The sequence below is a fragment of the Scophthalmus maximus genome, chromosome 7 (genome assembly GCF_022379125.1).
Source record: "Scophthalmus maximus strain ysfricsl-2021 chromosome 7, ASM2237912v1, whole genome shotgun sequence".
Lineage (NCBI taxonomy): Eukaryota > Metazoa > Chordata > Actinopteri > Pleuronectiformes > Scophthalmidae > Scophthalmus > Scophthalmus maximus.
The window spans coordinates 17,621,058-17,635,678 of NC_061521.1; the positions used below are offsets into that span (position 1 = coordinate 17,621,058).

Sequence of the window (14,621 nt, forward strand, 5' to 3'; positions counted from 1 at the left end):
TGTCTTGTCCCATATTGGCACTACACATGATTGCTCAAACAATGAGAAACACAACAAAAATGTGCTAGTGCCAAAATGGGCAAAGAAGATGAGAAACATCTACTGGTCACGAGCGGATCCGACTGCTGTTCCACACTTGAAGTTAAAGCAGCATCTAGACTCAGTCAGCGCGGTTCTGTCTCTACTCTGTTTATGGCCCTATGGTAATTCACTGATAGTGTGCTGTGACAGTGAATTCTACCAGTGCCATACACAGAACAGGAGGAGATGTGAGTGCAGGGCGAACATTGATGGTAACAGTGTTTTCACACTGGAGCTGCATCCAAACTTGAACATCTTGATCTCTTCTTTTGTCTTGTCAGTCCAGTGTAAGATGGAAATGATGAGATAGTATCTTAATATCTTAATTAGTATCATAATCTGTGGTTTCTGTTTTGTCTATGTGGGAGAAAATCCAGCCAGGCCATCTGCTGCAGGCTCATTGTGCTTATTTCCTAAAACACAGTTTTCTATAAGAACATCTTTAAAGACTTGGGGTTATAGTTTTTATCCCTCTAAATCTGTGGCCTTTTGTTTACCAATTGTTGGGTTTAGTATGTTTTGGGACGTTTCTAGCCTCCAATGTGAGCCATTCCAATCCTGGTGGAGGAACAGGTCTGACTGCCACTCACATTGATTCTGGCTGTAGGGAATGATGCGCTAAGTGATTTTTGAGATGCTCCAAATGGGTCCCAATGCGGGGCTCATCTTCCCGTTTCCGGGAGAGATCAATACGTGTAAAATACTAGAGATGGAGAGAGAGAGAGAGAGAGAGAGAGAGAGAGAGAGAGAGAGAGAGAGAGAGAGAGAGAGAGATCCCAAATTGCTGAACTGAGTTGCATGTTTTTTTTAGTTTCCCCTCATATCTCAGTCACTGTTGGGGATTGAGACAACATGTAAATCTCCATTAAGGGAATCAAGTATATTCCGGTCCTTCAACAGAATCAGCTGCTCTTATATCCAAGGCTCTATTGGAGAGACTAAACCTTAAGTAGTTACCCTGTTCGTTCTATTTCGTCATCAGATCGTTATATTGTGGAGTCTTTGCCTAGAACGAAAACATGAACGCATCATTTTTAAAGAAAAACTTCTATCTCTACCTTGTGGTGACGGTCAGCTCGACAAGAGATCCCCCTCTTGACTTACACATACTGATTATCATCACGTATGAATGTTCATATTAATCTAAACGCAGGTGCACACCGCGGAGGCCTTGCGCTTCGTCTGACGCAGTTTTGCTCTTCTTACCTCAGAAAGTAGGTCCTCCACTTCAGTATGAAAAAGACAAGAAGAAACTTCTTAATTGAGCCAGTCATCCACAAGCATCCAGCAGTAGAATACCTTTACAACGCGACCGTCTTTTGATCGAGTCGAAGATGAGAAACGTGATGGTCATTCAGAAGGATGAACTGGGCTGAGTTTTCTTTCTCTCTCTCTCTCTCTTTTGGACCTTCTTCTTCAGCCCGCTGGTCCACACTGTGGGTTTACTCTCCATCTCTCCGTCCGGCTTGTTTGGGCTGCATGGCAGGGGATTTTCTAGTGGACAGGTAATTAGTCGGTAAGCGTCTTAACCCACTGGCCGAGTAGTAATCCACGCCGCCCTCCTCCCTCTCCTTCTGCCGCCTCTGTGCGCGGGGCCTACAGCACCGTCCCTCTGCGCCTTTTACGCGCGGGACGCGCGCTGCACTGGCGACAACGAGGGACACTGGAAAACCGGTTGACTCGTAACTTATACTGCTCTCAATGGTTTGGTACACTTCAGACAGAATCTGGATCAAGGTTGTACAAACATGCTACAGGACACAAAGCAGATTGCCAAAAGACGGAACATTTCCCATTTACCCTGCTCCATTTCTAATCCTCTGACTGAACTCTGATGTTCGTTAACAGACAAGCGACCTACCAGCATCCATCGGGTGTGGCATCTATAGCAGCAGCCAGGGTCGAAGCTCCTGCTCTCTCCCTCCCTCCCCTGCTCCGTCCCTCCCTCCCTCCCTCCCTCTCCCATCCCTGCACGGGACTGAGAGTTCCTCGGAGCTCAGGCCTCCTCGGCTCCTCGTTATATACGGGCACCCAGGGGTCCGTTTACCTGCTGTCGGTGATTATTAGCCAGATTGCAGGTGGAAAAAGAGGCATCATCCTTTCAGCCGACGCGAACCGGTCATGGTGGGACGGGGCAGGTTTGGGTTACGGCTCTTTCCAGAGTTGACGCTGAAATCCACCCGGTCCCTCTTTGTCCTCGCCATACATTATGAAGGAGGCGCAGCCGGCCAGCTGACTGCGTCCGCTGCTGCTCGTCTTACTGAGGGAACTCATCAGTGCTGGCTTCTCTCCGTCATCAGCAGCGGTCACTAAAAAGCAGCAGCTCCACACACTGTTACAAGTTCATCATTAAAACTACACGGTCAACGATTAACAAGTTGCTGTACTTCACTCCACTGAGACAGGCCTTTACTCTAGTTGTTTTTATCATAATGTTAAAGGAATGACTGTAACTCGTATAGCTGCTGCAGACATGGACAGATCATGAAACATTCAATAATAATAATAATAATGATAAAACTTCATTTATAGAACAATTCAAAATCCATATCACAATGTGTTTTACATTGGGAGCACAATAGACTCATCATAAAATCATAATTTTCACTTTGTGGTTCTTTTAATGTCTCTGGTCATTTTGTTCACGTTTTTGTCCATTTTCTAATCAATTTGGGTTAATTTTGGGTCTTTCTAGTCACTTTCATGTAGGAGCTTGATTGACCACTTGTACATTTTAACTGTTGCACCAAGGCTATATAACAATGAGTTTGGGGAGACAATCGTTTCAACAGTCAAAAGCTTAATCTGCACACGCTGAGCTTGGTGACACCCTCCAAACCTCCATCCAAATTAAACTGATGTTGAAACAGGAAACCTGAACACGATGCTCCATGGCCACACAACGATGAATATTTCATAAGATCATTATTGTCTGCCTGTGTCTGTCAAAGAGCAACGTACTTCAGCAGCTAATCATGTGCGTGTAGGCCTTTTACTTATAAATATTTACTTCTTCTTCTATCTATATTTTATTGTATCAGGTCCACATCTTTAATGGAAAGTCAAGATAAACCTTAACAAACAACAAAACATTTGTAAAAACATTTACAAGTTTGGATTAAAATGGCATTTTAGTGAAGGATGTGGAAAAAAAACACTAAGGGAGGCAATATCCCCTTGGACACTTTGACATATTATAATTATAATTATATTATTATATTATAACATATTATAATTTGAAATTCAAGACATACCGTGAGCAGTTTTTAATTTGATTTTGACAAAATGTTCTTCTTTTCTTTTAGTTTCTGTACTAAATCAACTCTCACCAACAGGCCTTTTTCACAGCAGACATCCCTGACTTGTATAGTAACAGGTGTCACGTATCACATCAGCAAAGGCTCTGTCCCATTAAAATGTCCAAGTGTGACAGTGAGGCAGCGCCTGAAACTGATGCAGCCACATGGAATTCAGCCATTCATTATGTAATTCGCGTTCCCCTGTGCTTCTCCTATTGTGATACATGTCCAAACTCCACTCATCACTCTCTGACCCTCGTCTTATCCTCGCCTTCATCACCTCCGGTCTGGACCAGTGCATTCGAGTCCTGTCCGGGGTTTCCAGCAAGGACCTAGACAGGCTCCAGTATGTGCAGCTGCCAGGGTTCACCCCCATCCCCACCCCCACCCTCATCCATCTTCACTGGCTTCCGGTCAAGTCCTGCATCATGTACAAAATCCTCCTCGGCCTGTAAATCCCCCATGCCCTGGCCCCCCAGTACCTTTCTTAACTCCTATACCCCTGCACCTCATCCTGGAACCTACAGTCCTCAGATACCATCTAGCCATCCCCCACTTGTAGACATTAAAAAAAGCCCAGCCCACTTTTTACATAGCCTTAATCTTCTACTATCCCCAGCTACTGTTTTTTTTTTTTATCATATTCTCTCCTTTTCTGTTGTTTTCCTAACTTTGTAAAGCAGCGTTGGGTACATTGAATGGCGCTATATACATCCAAGTTATTATTATTGTCCTTTTGTAAAAATGTCTCACCACAGACACAGAACAATAATGTAAAGTACAAATTTACATTATTGTATGTTTACATTATCAGATGTTTTACATGAGCTATAACTCATGTAAAACATCTGATTTCATAGGAAAGTGACTTTAATCTGCTTTTAAATTAAAAAAAATAAATAAAGCTGTTGCTGTTGGTGTAATTTTTTTTTGCAGAAAATGGTCTACCGTTGCTGTTGAGTTTACATACTTTTACAGTCTGGAGGACGGGGCTGCCATCTAGTGGAGAGAGGTGAGATATTTATAACTGTCAGTGTGAATTTACCCAGAGTGACACAATTTACCTCCAACACAACTGTTAACTGTAAGTATGTTTTCAAAAACTGGGATTTTGAAAATAAATGGCAAAAACACGAGGACATTGTCTTTCCCCAGCACCATGTCATGTTTTTTTTGTTTATTTCTGTCTCCAAGTTACAAGGGAAGCACATTTATTCATTTTTTGCCTTAAAAAAAAAAACTGGGATACCTTGACTTGTGTCTTGGACATTGGGCTTAAAAGACAAACATAAAAACATTCAAACAAATTATAGGCATCAAATATATGTCTGGCTAATAAAAAAATACATAATACACTCACGTATCCAGATGATGACAAAGAACAAGGTTGGACAGTGGTTTGTTTTGTTGCAAATGACAACTGGTCGCATATCACGTTGTCCTAAAACTTATACCAACATATATTTATACCGAGGCTAATTAGAACCATTTGAACTATTTAACAAATAGATTTTGATTTGATGTCAAAAACTGTGACATGCTAGTTTTAGTAACATATGTTATTCTCAAATGAAGGTAAACCCACTTGCAAGACACTATGGAACAGATCCTGATACTAACAATTATAAAGGGATTATTAATTCAACCGCTGGCTATAATCAATTATTTTTTCTCCAAAAGGGAATAAACAGCCCATTTCGATGGTGATGAACTAAGATACTAACTTTTGTTTTCTTACAGAAACAACACAAAATACAAACCGATCTGCAGCGTGTTGAGCGCACGTTGCAAACCTCTGTCTTTTTGAGTTTTACCTGATCTTAGATGGCCACTCTGCAGTTTGACACTATGAGAAACACTTCAATTATCTTCTCACTTAAAAGTCCCAGTAAACTCTTCATCCAAAAATCCGAGTTTTTTGGAGGGGGGGCACATGTATATATAAAACTAAGCTTGTAGATCCATTATAATTTGGTCCCACCATTTTGGAAAACAATAGGCCACCAACAGCATGACAAAAGAGAAATGCAAGCATTGAATGGCTGAAACAAAGAGCACTTTCTGTCTGACAACGTAAATTATCTTTTGATGGACACATTTGCATAAGAAAGGGACGCAGGGGTGCAACACGTCTTTGGAGGATTTCGATTCAACAAAGAGTCATCCCACAGACAAAGATGTATTAATTCTCCTCATCTTCACAGGACAATTAGTCTTCAAAACGAGTGTTTTATATAAGTATTAAACCATACATTATGATAAAATTTACCACCTGAAAAAAGACCCCAAAAAACGCACTATCCCTACGCAAGTCAAACACCTATTATAATTAAACACAAGCAATAGGCAGAGTTCAACAATCCAACAAGGACCTGGATGATCCCCAGACCCGGCCCGGCTCACACAGGCGTCCTCTCCATGTCTACAGCGTTACAGCTCCACAAAGCCCTACACAAACTTTACTTCTGTGTCATGCCACAATATACAAAGATACTCAAGAGAATGACAAACGCTTTCCTAAAAGGGAGAGGAGGAGGAGGGGATGGGTGTTGAAAATGAGACCGATCAGGACCATGAACCTTCTCCTCCACAGGCCGTCTGCAGCCACACTGTACTGTGCCTTCCGATCCTCTGCTTCTCACAGGAGGCGATTGTAACAGCTTCTCGGGGCAGCAGTGCCAAAAAATTAAAGGTGACAATAAAAAAGGGGGGGAAAGAGGGGGGTCCACACTCTTCTGAAGTTGACACCGCTAAGAAATAGTGGATTATGATCTAGCAGACCTCTGTCAGCGAGGAAAAGATGCCTGATGATGCTGTAAAACGTTGGATAAAAAGCACACAAAGAAAACTTGAGCGTTTTACAACACAAAAAGCTGGTGAGGCGTGGCTTGTGGATCCAAACAGGAAACAGCGTGTAAACAGTCTAGTTTTGTCTTCGATCACAGTCCCGCTCACTGTTCAGCTCGTCCTCGGTCGAGCCGTGTCAAAAGCCTCGACTGAAGCCGCCACAGATCTTGGGACTGAGAGATGCACTACCGTCCAATCTGTAACAGGCTCTGTCTGAATGAAGAGGTGGTGGCAGGAGCAGACGGCCACAAATTCCTAAATAAGGGGTTAATATTCAGCAATATCATACTGCAAATCCTTGGGTAGTAATAAAAATCGCTGTTGCTGTAAAAAAATTGTCTTGTTTAAATATGAATATAGTACTGAGTTTCTGCTCTTTAGGAAATTATAGTCTGTTGTGAGGTGAGGTGGACAAAATCTCCTCCTTCACTACAACTCCATGTCCTGAGCCTCATCCTCGGAAAAGTCTGACATGGAGCTCTCAGAGGAAGAGTCGCCCTCTCTTTCCTCCTGCTCCTTGAGAGCCTCCTCTGTGGCGTATTTCTGGATGTACTCTGAAAGAGAAACACAAGGAGGGAGAGAGATGGTGACAAAAAGACGTACACAGCAACTTGAACTTCCACACGGTGATGGGTGATTTCAGGTACGTCAGTCCTGGGTGAGGAAATCTGGAACTGTGCTAATCCAGTTACAGTGTTGACAAAATGACAAAACCTTGACAAACCAGTCTCAAACTCAAGGTCCACTGACTTCACTTCTAGGAGCTTTCAGAGGTATTTCCTAGTGTTCCTCAGTAGGCTGAGGAAATACGCATTTCCAGCCAAATAGTTTTATGCATATTTTCAATTTAAGGTTAAAAACCTGATTGGAAATAGCAGAATGATTGTAGTGGTTGGAAACAGGCACATTTTAAATGTTCTTTTGCAGATTTTCTGAAATCCAGGTAGGTCGCATACAGTTGGATTCTTTTTGGTCGACAGCACCAGAACAAGTGAGCATATGGACCTCGAGTTGAGATGGATTTGTCAACTGATGTTCTGATAAAAAGTACAACAAATATCAAGTTTTGCCAGAAAAAAGCCTGATTCCATTATAACATTTTGCCTGTTATTTGTTTGACTCGTCCCTTCAACATACGATGGAAACATTGATCTGGATTTTGATTGTAAATTATAAATATGCCTGACATACTATTTATATTTTGACTTTAACAATGTGTGTTCCTTGAATAGCGACAGAGACTCCTTATGAAATCACAGCTGCATTCTGGGACTGAACAAAATCTAAATTCTATGTACCCTCAATGCACAAATAGAAAGAAAAAACATGAATGCCCTACAATAACCATATGCATGTTTGTTTATTTCAACAGTTTATCCACTAGTTCTGATTTTCTACCTTTGATCTTGTGTTTATAATCCTCTGGTCGGTGCAGGTACATGGCGGCTGCGTCCCCGTTCAGAGGATCGATGGGGTTGGGGTAGGCGAGCAGCTGAGGGAGGAACGACTCAAAGATGTTGGTGAGGTCTGGTGGATGCGGGGAGAAAGATCAGTCAGTACACGAAATAGAAAAAATTCACCCAAACAAAGTTACAACACCTCAGAAATAAATGGCAAGGTTTTAAATGTCAATACAAAGGTAACTTTGTGTTCAATATATTTTTTAAAACAATGTACTGCAAATCAGAATCTGGGCACAACTGACAAAAGTTTGAAAGAGAAACAAATAAAGTAAGAAAAATCCCCTCTAGGTGAGTGTGTTCACTACATCCAATCCTCTCAGCCTCAGGACCGTCTTATCTGTCCCTGCTCAATGCACGACCTCAATACATGCATCAATTATCTCTCAAGTGTAAGCGGATTCATCTGAGACACTCTGCCTGAAGCTGCACTGTCGAGGTGAACTGTGTGCCATTTTATTTGGCGATTACTGTCAGTGAGTTTATCCGAGTGACTGCTGAAACTACACGAGGTTGACACGGTGAGAGCTGTGACCTACCGTAGAGCGCTGTCCATGTCTGGTTGATGACATCTAAACACACGGTGCCTGACCTGAAAGAAGACAAAACACAACACTGTGACTGTGAGCAGTGTGAGTTTTGGGTTGATTTAACAAGACAAACCTGATAAATCTCAACAAAAGCAAGAATAATTCCTCAAATTCCCATTTAAAAAAAGACAACAACTATAAGTTTATATCAAAAAAGAGTCAGACTTACGCTTCATCAATGTTGGGATGAAAGATTTTATTCATGAATCCTGTAAAAAAAAGTAAAGGAAGCAGGTTTTAATCATGTTTAGAACTACCTGATGAGGTAAGACCAAGGGTTCTAGTTATATTGTTCACAAACACTTGTGATCACATGATTATTATTTCATACCTATTGATGGTGATTTGAAGGGGTATTTATCTGGCAGGTCCACCCGAACCTTCCACACGCCTCCTTCATACGGTGCTGGAAAAAGTGAGATCGATGAATATATTCTCAAAACACACACACGCCTTAAATAAAATGGAGTCCGATAAAATAACATTGCCCGGGTAGTTCGGCATTATGGAAAAAACGCTTATCAGCTTTGATTCCAAGAGTTAGATGAGAGGATTGATATTGCACTGAAAATGTGTTAAACACTGAGGAGAATCAAATATTTTTGGAGGCCCTTACTTGCAGGTGGTCCATGGAACTTGACCACGAACTCGTTGAGTCCACTGAGGATGGTGACCTCGTGCTTGCTCTCAATGCTGACGTTTGGTTAAGGAAAAGGTCACAGGCCAAAACACAGCTAACACAAGACACAACAGAATTCAAACAACATTTTAAAACAAAAATTCACCAAAAACAGGCTGGACTGCTGCGTGTACATTTTAGATCGTGAACTCGTCTGGGCAGAGGTCACACGTAGGATCGATGACATGAGGCGTTGTGATCAATAATGCAGCGGCAACTGTCGGACAAAGTCAACCAACAAACAACCGCTCTCCTTAGCAACAAAAGAATTTCACAATGAGTCAGGACAGAAGAAAGGACACACCTTAAACATGAATAAAAACTTTTCTCACCCATCATCCATTCAGCATTTCTCAACATACAGACCTAAATGAGGAACGTGTGGTGGGTGATTAGTTAATGGCCGTAGATAGATCATTATCCTCAATAAAAAATATTCAAAAAGGAAAATACTGAAGGTGCAGACATCAGAAGAGGGTCTGTCACCTACCAAACATTAAGAGGATCAGCATATTGAGCGCAGACTTAAGAAGACCGATGGGAACTTCCATTTGTCTTCAAGGTAATTACAGCTGGAGGAGATGGGATGACACCTGGGTGGGGACTGGAGGATGTGTCATAATTGCAGCCCGTGGCGACAGCAAGAGACACGGAACTGAGTCAACTGTCTGACCGCAACACAGAATGATCAGGACTGACTCAATGACAGATAAAATTTAAATAACAACACAGACAGAACTGTTAAACCCTGTTTCATCATACTGTCATTAATCACTCTGTCATCTGGATCTGAACAAACCAATCTAACAGTAGGATGATTAGCAAAATAACAACGCTGTCAGGCAGCAAAATAACTGTGCAAATCCAGATCCAGAGAAGAAGGTTTAAAAAAAACATTTGCAAACCACTGACCAAGAAGACAAGGTAGATTTAAATGTGATCTGAAGCGACGGGTCCTATAAATAAAACTTGTTATAGATGCAGGCTTGTGCAGTAAAAATGGCCATCTCTCTTTTCTGCCTTTCCCTCAGGGTTATCCATAGAAACCCAGACATGCTCACTCAAGAGTAGAGTAACTACACAGGGGAAAACCTTTACTTTGACAAAAGCTCTCAGTGCACTGACTTATCAGCACTATACAGCACTAGTTCTTGTGACATTGAGAATACCGGCTCTATTTCCATTTCTGCAATTAAACTGCACATTTAAAAATGTAAATCTCTTCACCTGCAGTCAACCATGTTTCAGTAAATCTGGTCCGGGCTTATGAACATGTGTTGGGACTAATAGTGATGTTTGTAAGGATGGTAAAATAGCAGTGGCAGCAGGCCACAGGCAGCTGTACTCTGTCACAGTGGTCTAATCCAAAGCACGTGATACAAAGTCACGACGTGTTGAGACTGTAATATTTGGCATCTTCTGTTAAACACCAGTGCTAAACTCAGGACTGGGAACTGTTGGAATAAGATCAACAACTGCAAGAACTGAAGAATGCAAATGTGTTTTTTTTTCCTTAGTGACTCCGAATATCTATTCTTAGATTTCTCCTCCATATTTTAGAATCACATCAACAAAAAGGAAAAACAGTTACCTAATTCTGAATTCCTTGTTTGTTTGTATCCATAGACCGGACTGTATGTCCATGATCACATGTGGTAAAAAGTTACTATCAGCATGCATTACCAGCTGTACATACTCAATAAAACGTGTACCGACTGACCTGAGGATCATTAGATCTGCCTGAACAGCATGAACAACAGGACGTATTAAATTATCAGATTGATTGAAGTGAATAAAGTAAATATTAATATACAGCAAAAAAAATGTGGGGGGGGGGGGGGGACGACAATGTTACCTTAACATTCTCTATTATAAAGAACTAAAGCTGTGGTCCCTATCTATGTTGTTAATAGCCCTACAACGAATTATTATTTTTATTCCCAATTGAGTCATCAATAAGGTTTTTGGATTAATCAATTATTCGTTTAGACTACAAAATGTCAGAAAAGGGTTAAAAATTCCGAAGCCAAGGCCAAAGTGCCGCCTTCAAATTGCTTGTTTGTCTGAGTAACAGTCTCAACCATCGTTAGTTTACATGAAAAAGGGAACGACAGGTAAATTCCCCTTTTTTCACAATCTTGAATCAACATTTTCGCTCGATCACGCCATTATAAATTCCACTAACTAATTTGAACCGAACAACTAATCGTCTAATTGCTTCGGCACTAGATGACCCGAGTTGTGCGGAGACGAAAACAACACGCCCTGTCCCCTGTCGTGGACCGGACGCCCCCAGCCCCCCCGTCCCTGCATGTGCCCCGGACAGCACGCTTGTTGTTCCTCGATCAGCTGTGTGAAGCCCCGCCCCCTGCCATGTTCCGGATGGTAACAGGCCGACCAATGGGGGCGCAGCATCTAGCTGCAGGACAAAAACAAAACAATGCAGCTCACGCTGTCATATAAAACCGTTCATGCAAACTTCAGCTGGAAACTGCGGAATAATGAGCCACAGCACAACAAGACTACACCAGTCAGCTGCCAACATATTAAAACATGACAACCTCGAAGCGATGTTATGGAAACTTAATATCACAAAGGACACCAGATCCATTCGCTTTTCTTTATTTTCTTCATTTTTTGACCTCGCTTCTTTTATCTCAGGTTAAATTGTAGTTCAGCTTCATCGTCTTCACTGCATAACGTGTGTTTAACGAGCTGACCGTGGCATAAATCACTCTAAACACAATGTATGCTGCTGTTCATACACAGATCAGATTTGGGAAACCAATTTAAAAAAAAACACTAAATGTCAAAGTCTGGTTTTCACTGTTGTCTAGCGTGATTTAATGTAGTTGAGTGATTTCACCTCCCATGTGTCATTCGTCAAAGATCGTCTCTGTTACGCTCCGTCGACCTCATTTGTTCTCTCGGTGGTAGCATGCTACACAGTTAGCTCCCTCCGCTGTAAACGCTACGAAAATTGCGGAGCAGAAATACACGCGTCTCCCCAGAGAAGCGTTTCCGAAACGTTGAGAACTCCTCGCGGGTCATTCGTATCGGGTTGTCAGTCCGGCGGAGCCGCATATTAACGAACTGGCAGCGGGGCCATCTCCTCCTCGCCCCCCCGAGCTAAGGCTAACAACGTCCACGGCTAACACGGAGTTCTAAAGCAGTCACGTCTTCCGTTGCAGCTGACGTTCGGCAGCTATGTGTGACTCGAGAAAAAGAATAAAGTTGTCGCCGACGCGTCGACGCACAGACACCAGCTCCCGAACGAGACGATCCGCGCAGAATAACGTTCACACCGGATCGTACTTGTTGTTTTGCTAACTTGAGTGAGCTAACGTCAGAGCGCTGCCCGTTAACGTCGCGCTCGTCACTTTTCGCACACAGATATTAACCTCGCACAGCTGGCAAACGGCCTGAAACACGTCGCCGCGACGTGACTGTGGATTAAATGATGTATGCAACCGACACGACAGAGTTGACAGTGGACGTGCCTTGATTTAGATGTTGGTTATTTCGTCTTGTTTACGTTCTGGGAGAGGATACAGTTTCACCACGTCGGTATCCATTCGCCTCTTGCCCGGACTTGGAGACGACATTTTTTTTTTTTTGTATTCCTTTTTTAAGAAGTGGTCTAAAAAAAATAATAAAAAAAATATCTAACACTGCGGCGACGAGGCTACCTCGACTCTCGGCGTGGACGGGACTGTATCAGCAGCCTTCCCACGATGTCCACGACCGACAAACTGGCTGCAACATCGCCCGCTCGTCCCTGACTCTCGGCGGGTCGTCGGCGCTCCGGAGCTCTGACGAGTTCGCGTCCTGTCCCGAGGACTCGGCCCGACTGTGACATCCACCTCCGGCGGCGGCGCTCGCGAGAGGAGGGGCCCAGGTACAGAAGTAGACTCCACAGAACACAACCGCGGCTGTTGCAGCCGTGGCTTTTAAACGCGCGCAGGAGACTCCCCTGCTCGTTTCTGCAAAGATCGTACGCGAACATGTGAAATAGAACATGTTTATTCTGGCTTGTTTGTTTTTTTTTTATTTCAGAGGCTGGTCATTAGGGTGCGCGAAGTTGTAGTGCGTGCGTGTTTATAATATCTAGATCTATGGTAAAAAAAAAATAAAAAAAATTAGCTCATTTAAAAATCTGAAACGACCACGATGAGGCCAAAGTTGTTTTTCTTCACAGGGACTTTGTCAAACAAACGATACGAATCATTATGTGAATATGAATAGTTAATGAGTGATACATATAGAGTGGAAGCAGTACAACATTCAAGGCAGTTTATGAGGTTCACCTTACTAAAACTGATGCAGTTTAATACAACAATTATGTCTTATATAATAAATAAATCATGCCTTAGTGAAAGGTATAAATATTTTTTTCAGCCTCTTTCAAAGTGTTGTCTATGTACAGTGTGGTCATTAAACTGAAGTTTGTGCTGCCAATTTGATGGATATCTTCCATTGTATTCGAAACAATCAAAAACATAACAGAAAACGAAATTTCATCCAGTCCCGCTCACCACAATGTTCATTCTCATCATACATCACAATCCCCAAAATGTCCCAGTTGTGGGAGGAATAAAGGAATATGTTATCTTTAAGGAACATCTTAATCAGAACGTCCATATTTCATGAGGGAAACAAAAAAATAGATGCAATTACAATTTAACGATGGACTGTAGAATTACCAAATGTCATAACAGTCATAAAATAAAGTGGGATGGATCCAAATGGAATTTACTGATGCCAAGTCTCAGTCATTACACATTACACACAATACAAAGATTTTCAGTAAAGCTGCAGGTGAACAGCATTGTTGCACTTTCCTTAATATTGACAATCTGTTTCTTTATACTGCTATTCTACAACTGCTACTGTACTTCATGTAAATATGACTTATTGCATGTTTGCTTGTCCTTGGAATAAAAGACAACTGTCATGGGGCAAAGAAAAATAACTTGTGAATCCATTGTCTTTCGGACAGAGCAGAGGTCACTCAAGATCCTCTCACACAAACAGTATTATATTTCGGTTCAAATTGAGATCGGTTTCCATGTCTACTGAAGTCAACCTTTTCTTGAGTCCCAAGTCACATTCAGGTCTTGGGGTCTCACATGACCTGATATGATGGTGGTCGTCACATGACCTCTTGATTCTCAAAAGCCCAGTTTCAACCAGTAATGTACCAAAAACCCTTCATTATGTTGATGTACTGGTAATGTCCCTCACATGCGTAAATTTATATCTCAAAAATCTGATACTCAAGCCACGCAGAGCCAAGAGCAGAGTCATGGGTGGGACGAAAACAAAATGTCTGACCACACGTACCTGGAAAAGCTAAACACAATACAAACTTTGGCTTTGCACTATGAATCTGTCTGTTTCCTGGAATTACTCGAGATGCATACACCACTTAATTTTTAATTCACGTTAAACCTGACCTGTGAACTGTCATTTGTCTTTATTTTAAAGTCCTTTTGCTCAACAATTTTCCAGGTTGACTCAAAATCATCAAACAGTTCTTCATTCTGCCTGTTTTAAATGGATGATAAAAACAAGCTTTGCCAACATCATTTACGGTTTCATCGTTTGGTTATCAACTGTAATCACTTCATCCACGAACAAACAAAAAACATGAATCTCCTATGCT

General features: G+C 42.0%; 1 protein-coding gene across 1 annotated transcript; it reads right to left on the bottom strand.

Moving 5' to 3' along the window:
• Positions 1-4,542: 4,542 nt before the first annotated feature.
• Positions 4,543-12,880, bottom strand: LOC118315569 (ubiquitin-conjugating enzyme E2 H-like). Its single transcript, XM_035642950.2, has 7 exons — positions 12,509-12,880; positions 8,894-8,970; positions 8,609-8,683; positions 8,447-8,486; positions 8,227-8,279; positions 7,626-7,754; positions 4,543-6,781 (listed from the first exon to the last, which is right to left on the bottom strand). Exons 1-7 carry the CDS (start codon positions 12,559-12,561, stop codon positions 6,657-6,659), a joined length of 552 nt encoding a protein of 183 aa, XP_035498843.1. The 5' UTR covers positions 12,562-12,880; the 3' UTR covers positions 4,543-6,656.
• Between the last annotated feature and the right edge of the window lie 1,741 nt (positions 12,881-14,621).

Bases quoted from the DNA above. Each gene is read 5' to 3' on its own strand.
- LOC118315569 (XM_035642950.2), bottom strand. From the start codon at position 12,561: ATGTCGTCTCCAAGTCCGGGCAAGAGGCGAATGGATACCGACGTGGTG. The intron at 8,971-12,508 runs GTATCCTCTCCC...ACCAAACGTCAG, and splicing joins GATACCGACGTGGTGAAACT to CATTGAGAGCAAGCACGAGG. The intron at 8,280-8,446 runs GTAAGTCTGACT...GTCTTCTTTCAG, and splicing joins CATCCCAACATTGATGAAGC to GTCAGGCACCGTGTGTTTAG.